Genomic DNA, 17,192 nt, shown 5'->3' with positions numbered 1-17,192 from the left:
CTGTCATTGGTCTGAAGCTCATTAATTAATAAATTAAATAATTAGGCTAGACAAGCTGGCCAGCGTGTATCAGTGATCCCATCTCTCTTTCTCCAGTGTTGAGATTACAAGAGTATGTTATCAAGCTTGTCATTTTAAAGTGGGTTTGGGGGATTGAACTCAGGTCCTCATGATTTCAAGACAAGTACTTTGCTGTCTTAGCCATCTTCTTAGTTTGGCTAAAGTAATCTTTTTTTTTTTTTGTTTTTTTTTTGTTTGTTTGTTTGAGACAGGTTTCTCTGTGTAGCCCTGTGTAGTTCCAGGCTGTCCCGGAACTCTGTAGACCTGGTTGGCCTTGAACTCAGATACCTGCCTGCCTCTGCCTCCCAGGTGCTGGGATTAAAGGTGTGCACCACCATCACCAGCACTGAAGTATTCTTAATGTGTATGATGCTTCCACGGAGGATGAGCCAAGGAATGCCCATCTTGGCCTTTTTGAGAAATTTAAAAAAGATTCCTTTACTTCTATTTTATCTGTATGGGTGTTTTGCTTGCATGTATATCTGTGAGGTATGTGCATGCAATGGCCATATATGTCAGGGAATCATTTACCCTGGAACTGGTGTTACAGATGGTTATTAGCTAACATGTGGATGCTGGGAACTGAACCTGGTTCTATGTAAGAACGAGTGCTCTTAACTGCTGAGCCCCTGGCCTTCACTCCAGCTCCCTTGGCCTTTTGGAAAGAGTAATTACCATCTATGAGCTGTACAAGGAAGTGCCAGGTAACCTTGGGTACTTTCCTGGGAGATTCCCATTTATTTTTATAATTCCATCATGGAAAAGAGGTATGCTCTCCCCTCTGCCCATCCCCAGTGCCACTCGACAGAACTGGGGTCATCATATCTGTCTTGTGAGAAGATACTCTGTTTACAGCATGACCATGAAGGTCGAGTGTCCCTGCATATTCATCACTTCAACATAGAACCTCTCTCTTCTCTTTCCTGTACTCCCCCAGGGGACACTCTCCACTGTCACTGACTATACAGAGGATAATGTGACATCTCCATCCCAGGCCACCAGGGCTCTAGAAGTCTCTAACATAACTGATATCTCTACTTGGTTATAACTCAATACTTTACACACAACAAGCATGCAATCAAATTCATTTCAAGGTCATGATTAAATTATATGGCTTTGCTGGGAATGGTGGCACATGCCTTTAATCCTAGCAGAGGTAGGTGGACCTTTGTGAGTTCAAGGCAAGCCTGGTCTACATAGTGAGTTCCAGGACAGTGAGTACCACTACAGAGAAAAGACCATGTCTCAAAAAACAAACAAACAAAATATATGACTTTTTTTTGTCATAATGAGAAGGATTTTTTTTAAACCATGGCAGATCTAGCTTGTGGCCAGAATACAAGTGTGGTGAGCAGAAGAAGGGCTGGATTCCAGTTCCCACATAGCAGAGAATCACATCTCGAAATCATCTGGCCCTTATCTTTTGTCTTTCCTCTATTTTCTTATCTCCAGAGGTGAAACTCTATATGTCTTGTTCCCCAAGCCAGAACCTTGGTGACTAGCCTTGATACTTCTTATTTCCTCATTTGTATTCAAATGCTCGATTCCACCAGTGTCCTGAACACCATCTCCCTTGCCGATACCCCAGGTTCAGTGGTTTTATCGACTTGTGTCTGGCCTCTAGGGTACACTCCTGGTCTCAACTGTAGTGCCCTCTCCTCTGGAAACCAGGGGTCTTTCCAAATGTAACCCTGATCTTGACCATCCTTGTGGCACATCTTCCCATGGCTTCTGACAGCATGCTTATGACCACAAGTGGCCCAGTGCCACTTTCTAGCTGTCTCACTCATCAGTCCTTCCCCAAAGCTCTATTGTCATCTTCTCAAATATGATATAAACTCTCGTCTCCAGGCCTTTTCACTGTGTTTCTGCAGTGTTGGGTGTGGAAACAATCTTCATGCACAGGCAAATGTTCTACCATTGAGCTACACTCCCAGCCTGAGACAAGGGTCTGGCTTAACTTTCCTGCATGAGGATAACCCGGTTCTTTATTAAGATTTCATTTTACTTTTATGTGTGTGAGTGTTTTGCACAAATGCATGGCTGTACACCACATGCATGCAGTGCCGGTGGAAGCCAGGAGAGGATGATAGATCTGAGACTGGTGTTACAGATGGCTGTGAGGTACCAAGTGGGTGCTAGGAATTGAACTCAGGTCCTCTGTAAGAACAGCCAGTGCGCTTAACCACTCAGCTATCTTTCCAGATCCTACATAACCAGTTTTCCCAACACAATTAAAAGGAGAGATAGTCCTTTTTGTGTGTGTGGGCATTCTTGACATTGTTGTTGAAAAATCTATTTGCACTAGATTTGATGGTTTATTTCTGGTCTCTTATTCCACTGGTTACTCACAATCTTATTCCATTGGCTCATGAGTCTGCTTCCTCTTCCCAGAACCACACTGTTCTGTTTAATACAGTGTCATAACACATGGGACCACATCTTGAAGATGTAGGTAGCTTAAAACAAAGTTGAAAACTCCTCAAAGCTTTTTGTGAGAGTTGCCCAACACAGGAAAGAAAGCAAGTGATGGGGAGGGGTTTTGGAGAGAGAAACAGAGAGACAAAGACTAATAGAAATGACTAGAGGCCATTTGTAGATGTCATCCTTAACATCATCTTGCTTTGACAGCATCATAGACATGGGGAGTACATTTATGTAAGAAGAGAAAGTACTTATAAGCAAGTACTTATTTATAAGTCACTGGCAACTCCTATCTTCCCCCCCCCCCGGCTTTTTATTTTTATTTATGATATAAGGCCTTGCAAGCCATGATCATCCTTCCTCAGCCTTCCAAATGCTGGCCACAACCACCTGGCCTAGCCCCTTGACACATCAAAAAAGCTTACAACCTCCCCTGCATGTTGAGGAGAGGTTGGGAAAACACAGTAGCCATCAGACTGTAGACAAGACATTTCTTTATGCAAGCAAAGTATCCACATGGATTGGGTGGACAGTGGACAGGGCATGAATGGATCAACTGCTGTTTATAAAACTGTGGTTCTTCCAGTCATAAGTTATGTGACACTGAGTGACTAAGCTGGAGGTCCAGGAAACCCTCCAAAATAAACATAATATCAACAAGTATGGTGGTGTATGCTTTTAATCCTGACACTTAGGAGGCAGAGTCAGGTGGGTCTTTATAAGTTCAAGGCCATATTAAGGCTACAGCATGAGACCTTGTCTCAAAAAGAAATTCTAATTTTGAAAGCAGCTGAAAGACTTTTAAGGTAAATGCCCTTAAGGCCCAAGGCAGTGTAATTTCTTATTACAACTATTTAAAAATTATTACATGATGATATGCAGGTAAATTAGGCACCTAGCCTTCATTGCACACTTTCCCAGGCAAGGAAGAACTGGTTCTACCCAGTATGCACTGTGCGTTTTAGACAAACAGTCATGAGATGTTATCTCCAAACACAATGAAGACACCCTGACAGACGAAAAGAAGGTTGAGTCACAAATGCAAGACCCTGCTGCTGATCCCAGGCTCTTATGAAAAATGAAGACAGAATACAGACTTCTTTAGAAATTCTGACTTTATTCACTGAAACTCAGTTGCCCATAGAATCTCCCCATGAGTAGGAATGAAAATTTTGAGAGTATAAAATAAAAGAACAGAAACAGCAAATAGAGGAATCATGGGGTGTATAAGAACATCTGTCTAGAAGTACGCACGAGACCCATACAAGTTCAAGGTAAACAAAATCTTAGCGTAGAGCAGGGAAATGGACAAGAAATCTCACCACTAGCTAAGGAGCTATTGGCGTTTCATGTCAGCTAGGAGAAGGAGATTCAGTATTCTTTAATGAAGTGACTCTTGGCGGGTCAACCACATTACAGGGTGGACCCCACTACAAAGAGTAGTTGGGCAGTAGAAACTAAACAGTGGGGTGAAGGGGCCTCAAAGCTGGGTGAGTAGGGAGGGGAGGGTAGAAAGGTACTTATGGGAGGAGCTGTGGAGGGAGTGACTATATTCACAATACATTGTATGAAATTCACAATAAGACTATTATTTAAAACAAAAGCAAGAAAAATCTGTCTGGCAAAACCTAGATTCATTCCTAAATATCTCTCCCAATAAAGTATCAAAATTCTCTATAAGCATTGATCTATTATGGGGACAACTTGATCAATTCTTTGCCAAATACTCTTTTAGTATGTAATTTATAAAAGACTATCAGTAGACAATTGTCTTACCTATTTTGGTAACATTTTGAATGAACATTAGGAATAGCACACCATCAGTATGTATGTGACTGAGATTCTGATACTAGATAGGAATATGATTTCCACTCCAGAACTCTAGAGCTTCATTACTATGTTCTCAGCAACTTCTTAAGGCTGATTTTAAAGAACAAAGAAAGAGAATTTAATCAACTGTGATCAACAAGTCTCCATGTGCACTCCTGGGCTCTATGTGCCTTCCAGGCACATGCCATTTGTGAAAGATGCTCAAATGCCTGCATCCTCTTATCTCAATTTGCTGCAAGGCCTCCCTGCTATATCCACCCATCAGAAAGTATATCCCAACGGGGCTCTGCCAAGGCAAACTAACAATGTAAACTTGTACCACATGGCACAGATGAACTTGCCTATTATTTCCCCATGGCATACAACTCTCAATCCACTTTCACTCTTACTGGTGGAGGTAAGCTTACAAATTCCTTTGAGTAATTCCTATGAGTTATACTGGATTTGTGAAAACCTGGAGGGGAGGGAAGGAGCAAATATCCTGTTATTGCAATAGAGACAGACATGCCCAGGGCCACCTGGGTGGGAGATGCTTGTCAAGGAACAAATGAGGAAGAGTTCACAGTGCTATGCACGTAGAAGCACTTCACCCTGCAGTCTCCCTATCCAAATTACACATGCTTCGACATGAAGCTTGTAACCAGCAAGCACATGGTGAATTTTAATGAAACTGAGAACATAGACACAATAATTCTGGCAGAAATCCAGACAGGATAGCATAAAACTAACGGGGATGCGATTTCAAATCCATGGAGCTGGCAATCACTCATTAATGGTCTTGTCTCTCATCCCCTGCTTACAGCCATGCATCTTCACAGTGTGTGTTTCAACAGCCCCGCTTGGCAGATGTCAGGACTTGGTATTTGTGTCACATCCTTTCTTTCTTTACAGAGACCTTTTTGAGACATGCCCATTTGTCTTCTGTGCTTTATTTAAACTTAGTGGCTCCAAAATGTGCCTCGTGAGATGAACTGGACTTCTTCAGGGTGTGTTCTTCAGGATGGATCAACACTCTGATGAGTGGAGAGAGGCTACCTGGAGACCATGCTTGATGCCTGTGACTTGCTGGGTGAGGAGCATGAGGCTAGTGCAAAGTATCTTCCCAATATCCGGAGACCAGCTAGACAGATGACTGAAACCAGTGGCCTAGCCTCCTACACTCCTCTGTAAGTTCTCCTGCTCTGTGAAGAACACTTTGTTGGTTTCAAAGACTCATTAAGGTAATGTAGGTAAGCTACATGGGAAGTTGTTCAGAAAAGAACTTTTCTAAGGAGAGCAACTGTGTGTGATCAGAAATGACAGAGTGAGCTTTCCCAGTTTGTGAAGCAATGGACACAGCAGGATTGAGATGAGCAGCCATCTTGTCACATCATACCCATGCTGTGACAGTCGCCTGTGTTAGCAGTGTTGTGACAGATGGACAGACTCCTGCATCAGCAGTGCCGTGACAGATGGACAGATGCCTGTATCAGCCGTGCTGTGAACTGTTGTGGTATCTCCTTGGTTGGTCAGAAGTTTAATGATATCCAGAAGGAGAAGCCATTAGTTTCCAGTGTGTGGCCCAAAGCAAAAGAGTGGCCTTGCCCTTTTCATTATGATACCCCACTGGATTCCCTAAACATATTTTCTGAGAGATGGTGACCTTCAATTATTACCCAATGGCCAGAAACCCACGAATTCTCCCTGACACACCTCCAGAACAGGCATATGTGCTTGAGTTGGGAGGGACTGGGACAGGCGCTGGTATTTCAGATGGTCAGAGAGACAAAAAGAGCCACTGGGACTTGTAGAGGCCAGGGTGCCCAGGACCTTGCTATATCACCATCACTGCTCTGTAGAGACTTGGTTCTCTCCACATCTTATGTCATTGGGAAGAAATAATGACTTTCTGGCTGTAAAATGGCTCAGTGGGTAAAAGTGCTTGCCAAAAACCTGTTCCTTTGAGTCTGGCTCCTAGGAACCCAGGTAAAAGCCAGATGAAGTGGTGTCTGTCTGTTATCCCAGCACTCCATCAAGGAGATTGGAGGTGGAGACAGGAGAACATCCCAGCAGCTCACAGGCAAACTAGTGCAGTGCAACTAGAACACAGCACAGTGGGGGACAACAGACCCTTCTCCATTCAAGGCTGTTCTCTGACCTCTACACATACCACGTGGCATGTGTGTGGCCTCACACAGAAATACATACATGCAAACAACAAACACACATACACATTCTAAAAAAGAAATCATCATTTTCTTAAGTACCAACTAAAGAGATGGGTTTTCATTAGCATGGAACAGATACCAGTTTTGAATTTCATTCTTTATATCTTGTCCATATTGTAAGATACATTCAGATATATCTTGTCCATATTGTAAGATACATTCAGAACACTCTATCATCAGTGACAAACACTGTTGTATCACCCCTGAAAAGTACCACTCTCAGTCTGACTGAGATCATCCTGAATGGGAAAACAGTGAGTATTAGATGGCATCCTTCCTATGGTTCCTTTAAAAACAGAGTTTGAAAAGCCCCAAGGTGTTAACAGCAATCAATTTATGACATAAGCTATCCCTCTCACCGAAACCTGGGCTGTGGCCCTCTGAATGGGAATGAGAAAACCCTGAGGGTGGCATTGCACATCACACACAGGCTATTGTGTCTGTCCCTGCTGCTGTGTCCGAGGGAGGATAGAGAGAAGAGACAGAGCTGAGGATAGAATGTGCTCATGTACATCTGAAAATATGCTTAAAAAAGAGACTGCCGAGCCAGGTGGTAGTGGTACATACCTTTAATTGCAACACTTGGGAAACAGAGGCAGGTGAGTCTCTGAGTTTGAGGCCAGCCTGGTATACAGAGTGAGTTCCAGGACAGCCAGGGTCACACAGGGAAACCCTGTCTTGAAAAACCAGAGAAAGGGGAGAGGGAGAGAGACCGTAGGAAGAGATGTGGTGCACAAAACTAGCTGGCTTCTTTTAAATGTCATCTGAAATTCCAGGTCAATTGAAATGGTTGTGGACCAAGGCAGGTCTGAGATAAGACAAAGTAGGAAGACATCCAAACAGTCTACTCATTAAAACTCCCAAGTCTTTCAAGTTAATTATAAAGTATCTGTTAGGATAATTACCCAGAACGGTAATGCCACAGTTATTTAAATATTAAGCACACAGCAGATTTTATAGTTATCTATTAAGAGCTATGGCATCAAATTGCATTTTTGAAGCCAAATATGTAAACATTAAAAAACTTGGAACGTCTGCTATGTTCCTGAGGTTTCTAAGAGACAGCCACTTGTCACCACTGCTATTCAAGATAGCGCCATGCATTCTGTAGAAAGGAAAATGATAGGGTCTTACCAAGTAATCATCAGGCTTGATACCGAAGAGTTCTCGGAAGTACCGGAAGGCCAGTGGAGCGTAGGTCTTAAACCTGAAGTCTGGGTAGTGATGCGCTGGGGTCAGGTTGCTACCTTCACTGCAGTTCAAATACCACAAAGGAGACACACAGAGAACATTAGCAAAAATGATTTTGCCTTGAAATTCTAACTCTATTAGTCCTGGGCCAATTTTATCTCTAGGAAAAAAAAAATACACTCTGCTCATGGGTGTCTTGAAGCTCCCATCAAGAAGGACCATGGCCCGAGGATAAGGACACATTGAAACAGTGATGGGCCACTCCCAACATGCCAGTCATGGGGTATGACAAATTAAAGCACTTCACCATGAATTTTGTATACTGGATAAATATCTGTAACTAGGAACATCTGAAATATTTTTTAAAAGGATCTATTTATTTTGATTGTATGTGTATGAGTGTTTTATTTGAATGGATGTTTGTGTGCCACCATGTGGGCAGTGCCTTCAGAGACCAGAAGAGGGTGTAGGTCGGACCCCCTGAAACTGGAGTTAATGAGTTGTGAATTGACATGTGGATGCTGGGAATCAAACCAAGGAATCGAAGAGCAGCCAGGATTCTTAACTGATGAATAATTTTAAAAATATCCTAAGATCTAGAGAAAAGAACTGTCAATTTCCATATCAAAGTATACTTATCATAAATAGTTGCCGGGCTGTTTTCCTTTTGGGGGTTTAAAAAAACCTTAAAATTTATTATTAGTCTAATTATGTATGTGTAGGCACACAAATGATGTGTATATGTGTATGCATTCACACAGCAAATATACAAGGTCAGATGACAGTTTTGTGGGGTTGGTTCTCTTCCATCTTTATGTGGGTTCCAGGGATTAAACTGAGGGTGACAGGCTTGTGTGGCAAACACCTTTACCAATGAAGTCATCTTGCTAGCCTCTCCCTTTTGGGTCCTGGAACAGACACTCATTTTGAAATGCAAACTGACCTGAAATTCACTATGTAGAACAAAGTGCCTTGAGCTCCTGATTCCCTTGCTTTAGCTTTGTCACTGCAGAGATTACAGGTGTGTGCCACCATGTTCAACTTATAAATGGTTGTTGTTGCCCTAAGCAAGCAGGGCTGAATATTCCTAGTCATGTGTGATGACCTGTCAACACAGCCAAACAGTTCCTCAGTCCACATTTTGCGATTTATGAGAGGAAATGCATTCAGCTGCACGTCCCCGGGGATGACTTCAGAATTTATGTGACATGTAATAATTTACAAATGCCAGCTATGGAGGAATAAGAGTTAGAAGCCAACAGAGTCAGTGTGGACTCTGACCTCCCACTTGACTGTCAACAAGTAGAAACAAACAAGAAAACGCCTGTTTTGGAAGGGGGCTGCTTTCATTGGGCTCAGAGTATGGCCTGTTTCTTATTTCTCAGGCTCCTGCTTATTGCTCTCTAGCTCATACCATCGAAGCTGGGCAGATTTCCTTCAACAGTCTGAGGTAAGACCAACAAAAGTGTTCCTTTCGTCAGCTTCCTTCATTCTTTGGCTAGCAAGTCCAAGCAAGAAGCTGGATGCTGCATTAATTTGTTTTGTTTTTGGTTGATTCTGAGCTTCTTGTGTTGATCGCCTTGGCTTATAAAGAGGTTTCTAGGGAACAGCAACTTGATGACTATGCTCAAGTCTGGAGTAGTATCAAATAGATAGTCTTAGGTTTCCTTGGAAATGAGACAGACTGACACAAATGCATACACATGATATATGTGCGCATACAGCAGTGCACTCGAGGTAAAAAATGTGAACATTGTTCCCTTCGAAAATATATTATGTTGTGTGTGGCATATATACTTGTTAGTGTGGTTGTGTACACACATGAGTGTTTGTACAGGCATGTGTGTGTATTTGTGTGCATGAGAATACATGGATATAGAGACCAAAGGCTGACATGCGGTGCCTTTTCTCAATTATTCTCCCCTTTATGTGAGACAAGGTCTCTTACTAAGCCCGGAAGTCATCAATGCAGCTATGTTGGTCACAGCACACTAGGGATCCCCCTGACTCTTTCTTTCCAGTGCTGGGTAACAGCTACTGTGTTCAGCCAGGTAATTATTCACAGGAATGGAATGATTTTTAAACTTTACTCTCAGCTTCTGAAACACAAATGCCAGCCTGGAGCATCACCAGGGACAGGATTTCCTGCAGGAGAGCAGAAGGAAAAGCACAGATTTTTATGGGCACAGGGCCCAAAAACACTTCTCCAGAACTGTGTCTTACCATTTACTTGTGAGTTAAGTGACAAGATCTTAGGGTATTAATTATTTCATATGCCAGCAGACTATTCTTTTCTCCTTCCTTCCTTCCTTCCTTCCTTCCTTCCTTCCTTCCTTCCTTCCTTCCTTCCTCCTTCCATGTAAGTGTGTAAGGTAATAAGAGTAAGTTAGCCAGGTATGATGTACACGCCTTTAATCCCAGCACTCAGGAGGCAGAGGCAGGCAGATCTCTGTGAGTTAAAGGCTAGCCTGAGACCCTGTCTCAAAAAAAAAAAAAAAAAGAGTAAGTTAAAACTGTAATTATACACATTGTATGTCAAATAAACAACACCATGCTTGACGTGAGCTTTGTTTTCCCTTGTCATCTCAGGTTCATGGTCATATGGTACAAAGTTTATAAAACTTCTTCCTTCTCTATCTCACCAGAAATGAAAATTTTCTAGAGTAGCCCGTCAGGGGGGTGGATGCTCACGATTCTTTTACTAATCTACTTTGATTTTGGAAGACCAGGTAACCAGAGACTGGTCAGGCACTGTTACATATTCCTCCAATCTTAAATGACCAGGCCTTTTTCTATCTATAAAATGAATCTGTAGAATAAATACGTGTATCTAAAATTAGCTTTGAGAGATTTCAAAATAAAAAAAGGAACACAATGCATTTGGTTGCTAAGGGAAACCGATGCTGTTGCTTCAGAGTGGAAGTAAATTAAAACAGCTTGTCAGGGGCTAGAGGCTCAGTGGTTAAAATCATTAGCTGCTCTTACAGAGGACCCAGACTCAATTTCTAGCACCAACATGGTGGCTCACAGCCATCTCTACCACAAGTTACAGGAGATCTGACTTCCTCCTCTTCTGACCTCTGAGGCCATCAGGCATGCAAGTAGTGCACAGACACGTATGCAGGAAAAATGCCAATACATATAAAACAATGTTAATAAGCAGCATGTCACTTCAAACAACTAGTTCTCTAGAACTGAGGCAAACCCATGGTTTAGGGTTACCAGAGAGACCTCAGAACGTTTCAGTTGTTTACAACCCGAGCCTGTGTGGTCACTTATCCTGGTCCACATCCTCAGATGAGCTTAGAAATGTGGGCATGGGGAGAACTATTTGATACATTCACACATACATATACTCAATGTATGAACTGCTTTTTGTTTGTTTGCTTTTTTCAAGGCAGGGTCTCACTATGTAGCTCTGACTTTCCTGGAGCTCACTATGCAGACCAGGCTCATCTCCAATTCAGAGAGATTCAGCTGCTTCTGCCTCCTAAGGGCTGGGATTAAAGTCATGTGCCACTAAGTCTGGCTATTGCTAATTTTACATGCACAACTAACTGTGAAAACATAGTCACAATCAACATACTCAATGTATCCATCACTTTGTGGAGGATTTTGGCTGTTGTGGTAATTAGGACATCATCACTGGTAGGGCTTGGGGCAAACAGTCCTACACACAGAGTTATCTAACCTAAAACAACACCTCCCGTGAGAAACCCTGGGGTGGACTGTTGCAGGATATTTGATCACACTGTGTGAAGATGTGCCTGTACTTCCTCACCTGTCTAAGGAACCTTCTGATTGGCTTAATAAGGAGCTGAATGGCCAATAGATAGGCAGAAGGGGGCAGGTGGGACTTCCAGGCAGAGAGAGGAACTTGAGGGGAAGATTCTGAGGAATATTGTGGCAGGACTTAGCCAGTGAGACTCAGAGGAAGTGAATGTACAGTACTAAGAAGAGGTAATGAGACGTGGCAGAATGTAGATTAATATAATCGGGTTAATCTAAGTTTTAAGAGCTAGTTGGGAAAAAAAAGAGCTAGTTGAGAACAAGCCTAAGCTAAGGCCAAGCTTTCATAATTAATAAAAACTCTCTGTGTCATTATTCAGGAACTGGTAGTCCAAAGAAAGCTCGGCTACAGTGATCCTTTGCTAAACTCATGAAGACATTGAGTCCAGGGAAGGAATCAAGGGACCCACAGCATAAATTCATTTGTCTTCCTGTAATTATATCTAGGACACATAGGTCTTAAAAAATGTTGTATTGACATTTAAAAGCAGCAATACTCTAAAGTGGTAGATGTTAAATGTGACAGTAGATTTCTGTAAGGGATGAAGCCTGCTTCCCTAGTGATGTGTCTGGTCTGCTGTTCGTGGAGACGATAATGTGAAGAACAAAGACATAAGTCCAGGTATTTGTAACTTTAGCCTCCCACTCAAAAAGAAAAAAATGAAAAGCCACCATCTTCTCTTCCTCATAAGGATGGCATAGGCTTGTAACAAGTCACCCAAGAACAAAAGGGGCATACATACAGCAAGCTCCCTTTAGGGTGCTTTCTATGACCACAGAATCAATCAATTATGGATTAAAATAGTTTTAAAAAATTCTATCTCTACTGAACATGGTTAGATGTTTTTCTTGTCAATATTCCCTGAGTGGTGGAGTAAGCAACTATTCATAGGGTAGCAGGTTGCATGACTAGTCTAGAGATGCTATGAGATAAGGGGTAGGGCTGTTTAGATGGCTCAGTGGGTGGAAATGCTTGCTGACAAACCTAATGACCTGAGTTTGATCCCCAGGCTGTACATGGTAGAAAGACAGAACTGATTTATCCATGGTATTGTGGGAAATTTGGTCACACTGTGCGAATATGTGTCTGTACTTCCTCACCTACTAAGGCAATTTCTGACTGGTTTAATAAAGAGCTGAATGGCCAACAGCTAGGTAGGAGAGGAGGAAGTCAGATACAGTAATGAGGAGAGGTAACAAACCACATGGCAGAATGTAGATTAATGTAAATGGGTTAATTTAAGTTTTAAGAGTTTAGGAACAAGCCTAACTTAAGGCCAAGCTTTCATAATTAGTAAGAAATCTCCGTGTCATTATTTGGGAGCTGGCAGTTCAAAGAAAGTTTGACTATAGTGGTGTATGTGCACATATTTACACCCATTCATAAAAATAACCACAATGAAAAAGTTTACAGGAGAATGTGTGAAAGACATATGCAGGTTTGTGCTCCTTTACTTAAGGGACTTTTGCACAGATCGATTTTCTGATGCTTTGGGATGCAACTACACACCCTCACGAACACTGAGGGATGAGATCAAGCCCAGCATAAGCAAAACGGCTCATTTTGAACATGTGAGTCTGAAATGCCAATCGTCAGAGTCACAGAGACAAAGTAAGCATCGCCAAGGAAAATGTCTTCATTTGTAGTCCATTTTCTTTGGAAAACCCAGCAGTTGTGGTGACACTTCAACTGAACAATGATTGTCTTTTACAATAGTGGAATTGACTTAAATTATTTTACTTATTAGGGCATAGTAGACACGACATAGAAACAAACACCTCCAGTATACAGTTCCATCATTGTTTTCCATTTCCACATGTATTTGTATTTAAAAATATTTTATCACATTTTTTTGTGCGTGCGTGCGTGCGTGCGTGCGTGCGTGCGCGCGTGCGTGTGTGTGTGTGTGTGTGTGTGTGTGTGTGTGTGTGTGCACATTTGCATACTATGGTGTGAGGGTAGGTCAGAGAACAACTTGTGAGAGATGCTTTCTCTTCCTACAATATGAGTCCTAGGGATCAAACTCAGGTAGTCAGGCTTAGAGGTAAGTGCCTTATTCACTTGAGCCATCTCATTAGCCCACATAGGATTTTAAACAGTTTTTTTTCTTCTCCAGACTGATAAATGCATGGACAACTCTGGTGGTTTTACAAATATGGCATCAAAACAGCAGCATTATCTCATGTTTTCCTGGGGGAAATTTAAGTTAAAGTCATCATAAAAGACAACTTACTGGCTTAATTCAGATTTATGACCATTTGTGGTTGCTCCAGTCCATTCTTTAACTATTTATTTATTTTTAAGAAGATTTATTTATTTTTATTTTATGTGTATGAGTGTTTTCCTGTATGAATGTATGTGTATCATATGTATGCCTGGTGCTCTTGGAGGCCAGAAGAGGATGTTGAATCCCCTGGGACTGGAATATATAGATGGTTGTGAGTTGCCATGTGGGTGCTGGGAAATGAACTCAGCTCCTCTGCAAAAGTAGCCAGTGCTATTAACAACTAAGCCATTTATATAGCTCCAGCTCCCTCTTTTAAATTAGGCATAGAAAAATCTTGGCACCAGTGCTGATTCATGGAAGTTCTCTCAAAACACGAGGCAGACTTTACTCTGAGATTTCTTTATCCTCACCCACAAAATCCCATGATCCTTCTTGCACAGTCTTCCAGGCACCCATCACAACTAATTACAGCTGACCCATGGATGACACTCACCGCTCCACAGAGGAAATGCAGGACATTCTCAAGCAAAAAGATGGTGGAGTCACAGGTCCCACCCACACACCCTTCAGAACATGTAGATATGAACATGGCAGAAAAGTCCTTCAACCAAAGGATGCCACTGTGAATTGTTTCAGCATGGAATCATTTCAAACTAACACGTTCTTACCTGGGTAGGAACACACTTTCCACCACATAAAAGTCTTGCATGAGGACATCGCGTTCTGGCTTGGAAGTGAGATTTCCCACTGTGTATCCTATTCCCAGCTGAATAGCACCTTTAATAGCTGATGATGCGGTCTGTAGAGGAAACACAGGGTGCCGTGTTAGCTTTGAGGGCTTTGTTCAGGGTTACAGGCAGCAAACTGGAGGGTGAGGCTATTTTCTCCTTCTTGTTCCCAAATGGCATGGAACTGGGCCTTGGACTCTATTCAGGATCGGGTGTGACTTCTCATTCAGGATCCTTCTCGGGGTGTGACTTCTCACACGGACTGTGGAATGTTCTCCATAGAGGACTCATGCATTTGGACACTTAGCCTCAGCTCCTGTTTTGGGAGCATGAAGAACCTGTGGAAGATGGACTCTACTGGTGGACATAGGTCATCAAGAGGCTCATATTCTGGCCCTGCATCAGGTGCCTTTTACTGTGCCTATCTAGCTGTTGATGAAGAGTTCCAGTGTATACGTCCAGTGGCACACACTCATTCCCCATTCCCTCACAGCCATGATGACTGAGCCCTAATGAACTCTCCTCCGTTAAGTTGCCTAGGCCAGGCATTTTGGTCACCATGAAGAAAAGTAAACTGGCACACATGAGATTATTTTTGTAAGTATGACATCTTTCATACAAAATGAGTCTTAGGTTAAAAGGCTAAAATCTCTCCTTTTTTTTTTTTTTTAAACTAAGAACTTGGAAACTCTGTGGAGCCCTTTCAATAAGGAGCACTATAGTTTCTACCCAAAGATAAATGATATAGTTGGACTTGTCAAAAAAAAAATCTGATTTTTTCCCCCTACAACATACTTGTGGATCAGTAAGAATATTTTCTCTCCACAAGAAGTGGTAGGGCAAAAACATTATTGGAGTTTTTGGTGTTCACACAAAATTTAATTTCGAAAATTGCCTACTGGTTTTGGCAATGATCTAAATTTTTCTTCATTAATCTGTGATAGAAGATTTAGCATTGGTGTATGATAAAAGATGAAGAAGCATGAGGATACCAATTTATTACTTTTCAAATATCTTAATAATGAAACAGAGATGCTGTTAAATTAGAGAATAACTACCTTGTGTATGTGTACACATAAGTGCATACATGTACACGTTGATAGGTTTTTTGTTTGTTTTTGTATGTAGGTTGCTGCAAATTAAGCCCAGAATCTTAAAATCTATATCAATGTATGTATTTGGCTTTAATAAAATAATAAACAACAATAATAGAATAGAATAATTCAATTTAGGAAAGTTAGAATAGCTGGGTGCTTTAACCCAAGCATTCCACAAGCAGAGACAAGCGCACACACACATGCATGTGTAGGATGGAAAGTGATGATGAACTGTCTTCCTTGATTGTTCCTCACCTTCAAACTGACCTTGGAATTCACTGATTCTGTTCCAGGGGTCCTCCTCCCTCTAGCTCTCCAAAGCTGGTTGTGCCCAGTTTAACTTTGTATGTGGACACCAGAGATCTGAACTCATGTCCTTGTGCTTGTGCAGTAGGTAATTTATCTACAGAGCCATTTCCCCAACACCTCAGTACAGTGTTCTTAAGGGTTAGCATGTTTAACTTTGTGTGTGTGTGTGTGTGTGTGTGTGTGTGTGTGTGTGTGTGTGTGTGTGTGTGTGTTTTTCGAGACAGGGTTTCTCTGTGTAGCTTTGGAACCTATCCTGGTACTTGCTCTGGAGACCAGGCTGGCCTCGAATTCACAGAGATCCGCCTGCCTCTGCCTCCCGAGTGCTGGGATTAAAGGCGTGCGCCACCAACGCCCGGCTGCATGTTTAACTTTTTATATCTGGCAGTGCTAATGCAGTACCATAGACCACAGCAGGAAACAGTAAGTTAAATGAATGATTTTTTTTGGGGGGGAAAGATGGGGGTTTGAGATAGGGTTTCTCTGTGTAGCCTTGGCTGTCCTGGCACTCTCTTTGTAGACTAGGCTGGCCTCAAACTCAGAGATCTGCCTGCTTCTGCTCCCGAGTGCTGGTACTTAAAGGCACTCGACACCACCACCCAGAAAATAAGTAATTCTTAACCAGAGGCATTTGACAATGTTTGCAGAGGTTTTGTTTTGTTTGTTTGTTTTTGTTTTTTTTTTTTTGTTTTTGGTTAGCACATTCGTGTGTCGTGGATGCCACCAGCACCAACTGGGTCTAAGCATCCTGCAGTGTACTGGAAAGCTCCCTTCCACAGAGCTAATGGCATAAAGATTATCCAATATATCCCAAAGGAAAATCTTCTTTCCAGGCAATATTTTCATTTTGTAAATCCAACACCAATCCCCATCTCCCTCCATCCTTTATTCTTTTTTGTTTCTTCTTCTTTTTTAATATCAAAAACATCTTTCCTTGAGAAAATTTCTCTCGATTCTATGAGGGCACTGGGTTCTGGGACCACTATCCAGCTTTCCTGATGGTGTCTCCTGTAGCTTCTTCATTGGCTTCTCTCACAATCTATCTCCTATAACTGAAGAATTCCCTACAAGTTTGATTCGTGATCCTCAGGCTCCTTTGCTGCCATTATGAATGATAACAGCCTAGTATTAAGCCCTTCCAGTCTCATCTCTACGCATACGGCTCTCAGATCTTCTCAATCTATTTGGATGTTATTCTACCGCCACACACATAAGGCAGTATCCTAGAACCTGTCCACCCCATTTCCAACGTCTGCTGCTTCTCCTAAGGCCCTGTCATCTTCAGCCGGTCAAATGGAACCCCCAAACAGACATTTAATATCGGGTGAGTCC

General features: G+C 42.1%; 1 protein-coding gene across 1 annotated transcript in view; it reads right to left on the bottom strand.

Moving 5' to 3' along the window:
• LOC100750926 (phosphatidylinositol 4-phosphate 5-kinase type-1 beta) overlaps positions 1–17,192 on the bottom strand; it is a 149,235-nt gene that overhangs the window by 92,127 nt on the left and 39,916 nt on the right. Inside the window, exons 2-3 of the mRNA XM_035441570.1 lie at positions 14,398–14,528; positions 7,656–7,773 (exon numbers count right to left, since the gene is read on the bottom strand). Coding sequence (XP_035297461.1) covers positions 7,656–7,773; positions 14,398–14,528 — 249 coding nt within the window. The remainder of the gene's footprint in view (positions 1–7,655; positions 7,774–14,397; positions 14,529–17,192) is intronic.

The sequence above is a fragment of the Cricetulus griseus genome, chromosome 3 (assembly GCF_003668045.3).
Source record: "Cricetulus griseus strain 17A/GY chromosome 3, alternate assembly CriGri-PICRH-1.0, whole genome shotgun sequence".
NCBI classification, from domain to species: Eukaryota; Metazoa; Chordata; class Mammalia; order Rodentia; family Cricetidae; genus Cricetulus; species Cricetulus griseus.
The sequence above is the reverse complement of the archived record's forward strand: the minus strand, read 5'-3'. Positions and strand labels throughout refer to the sequence as shown.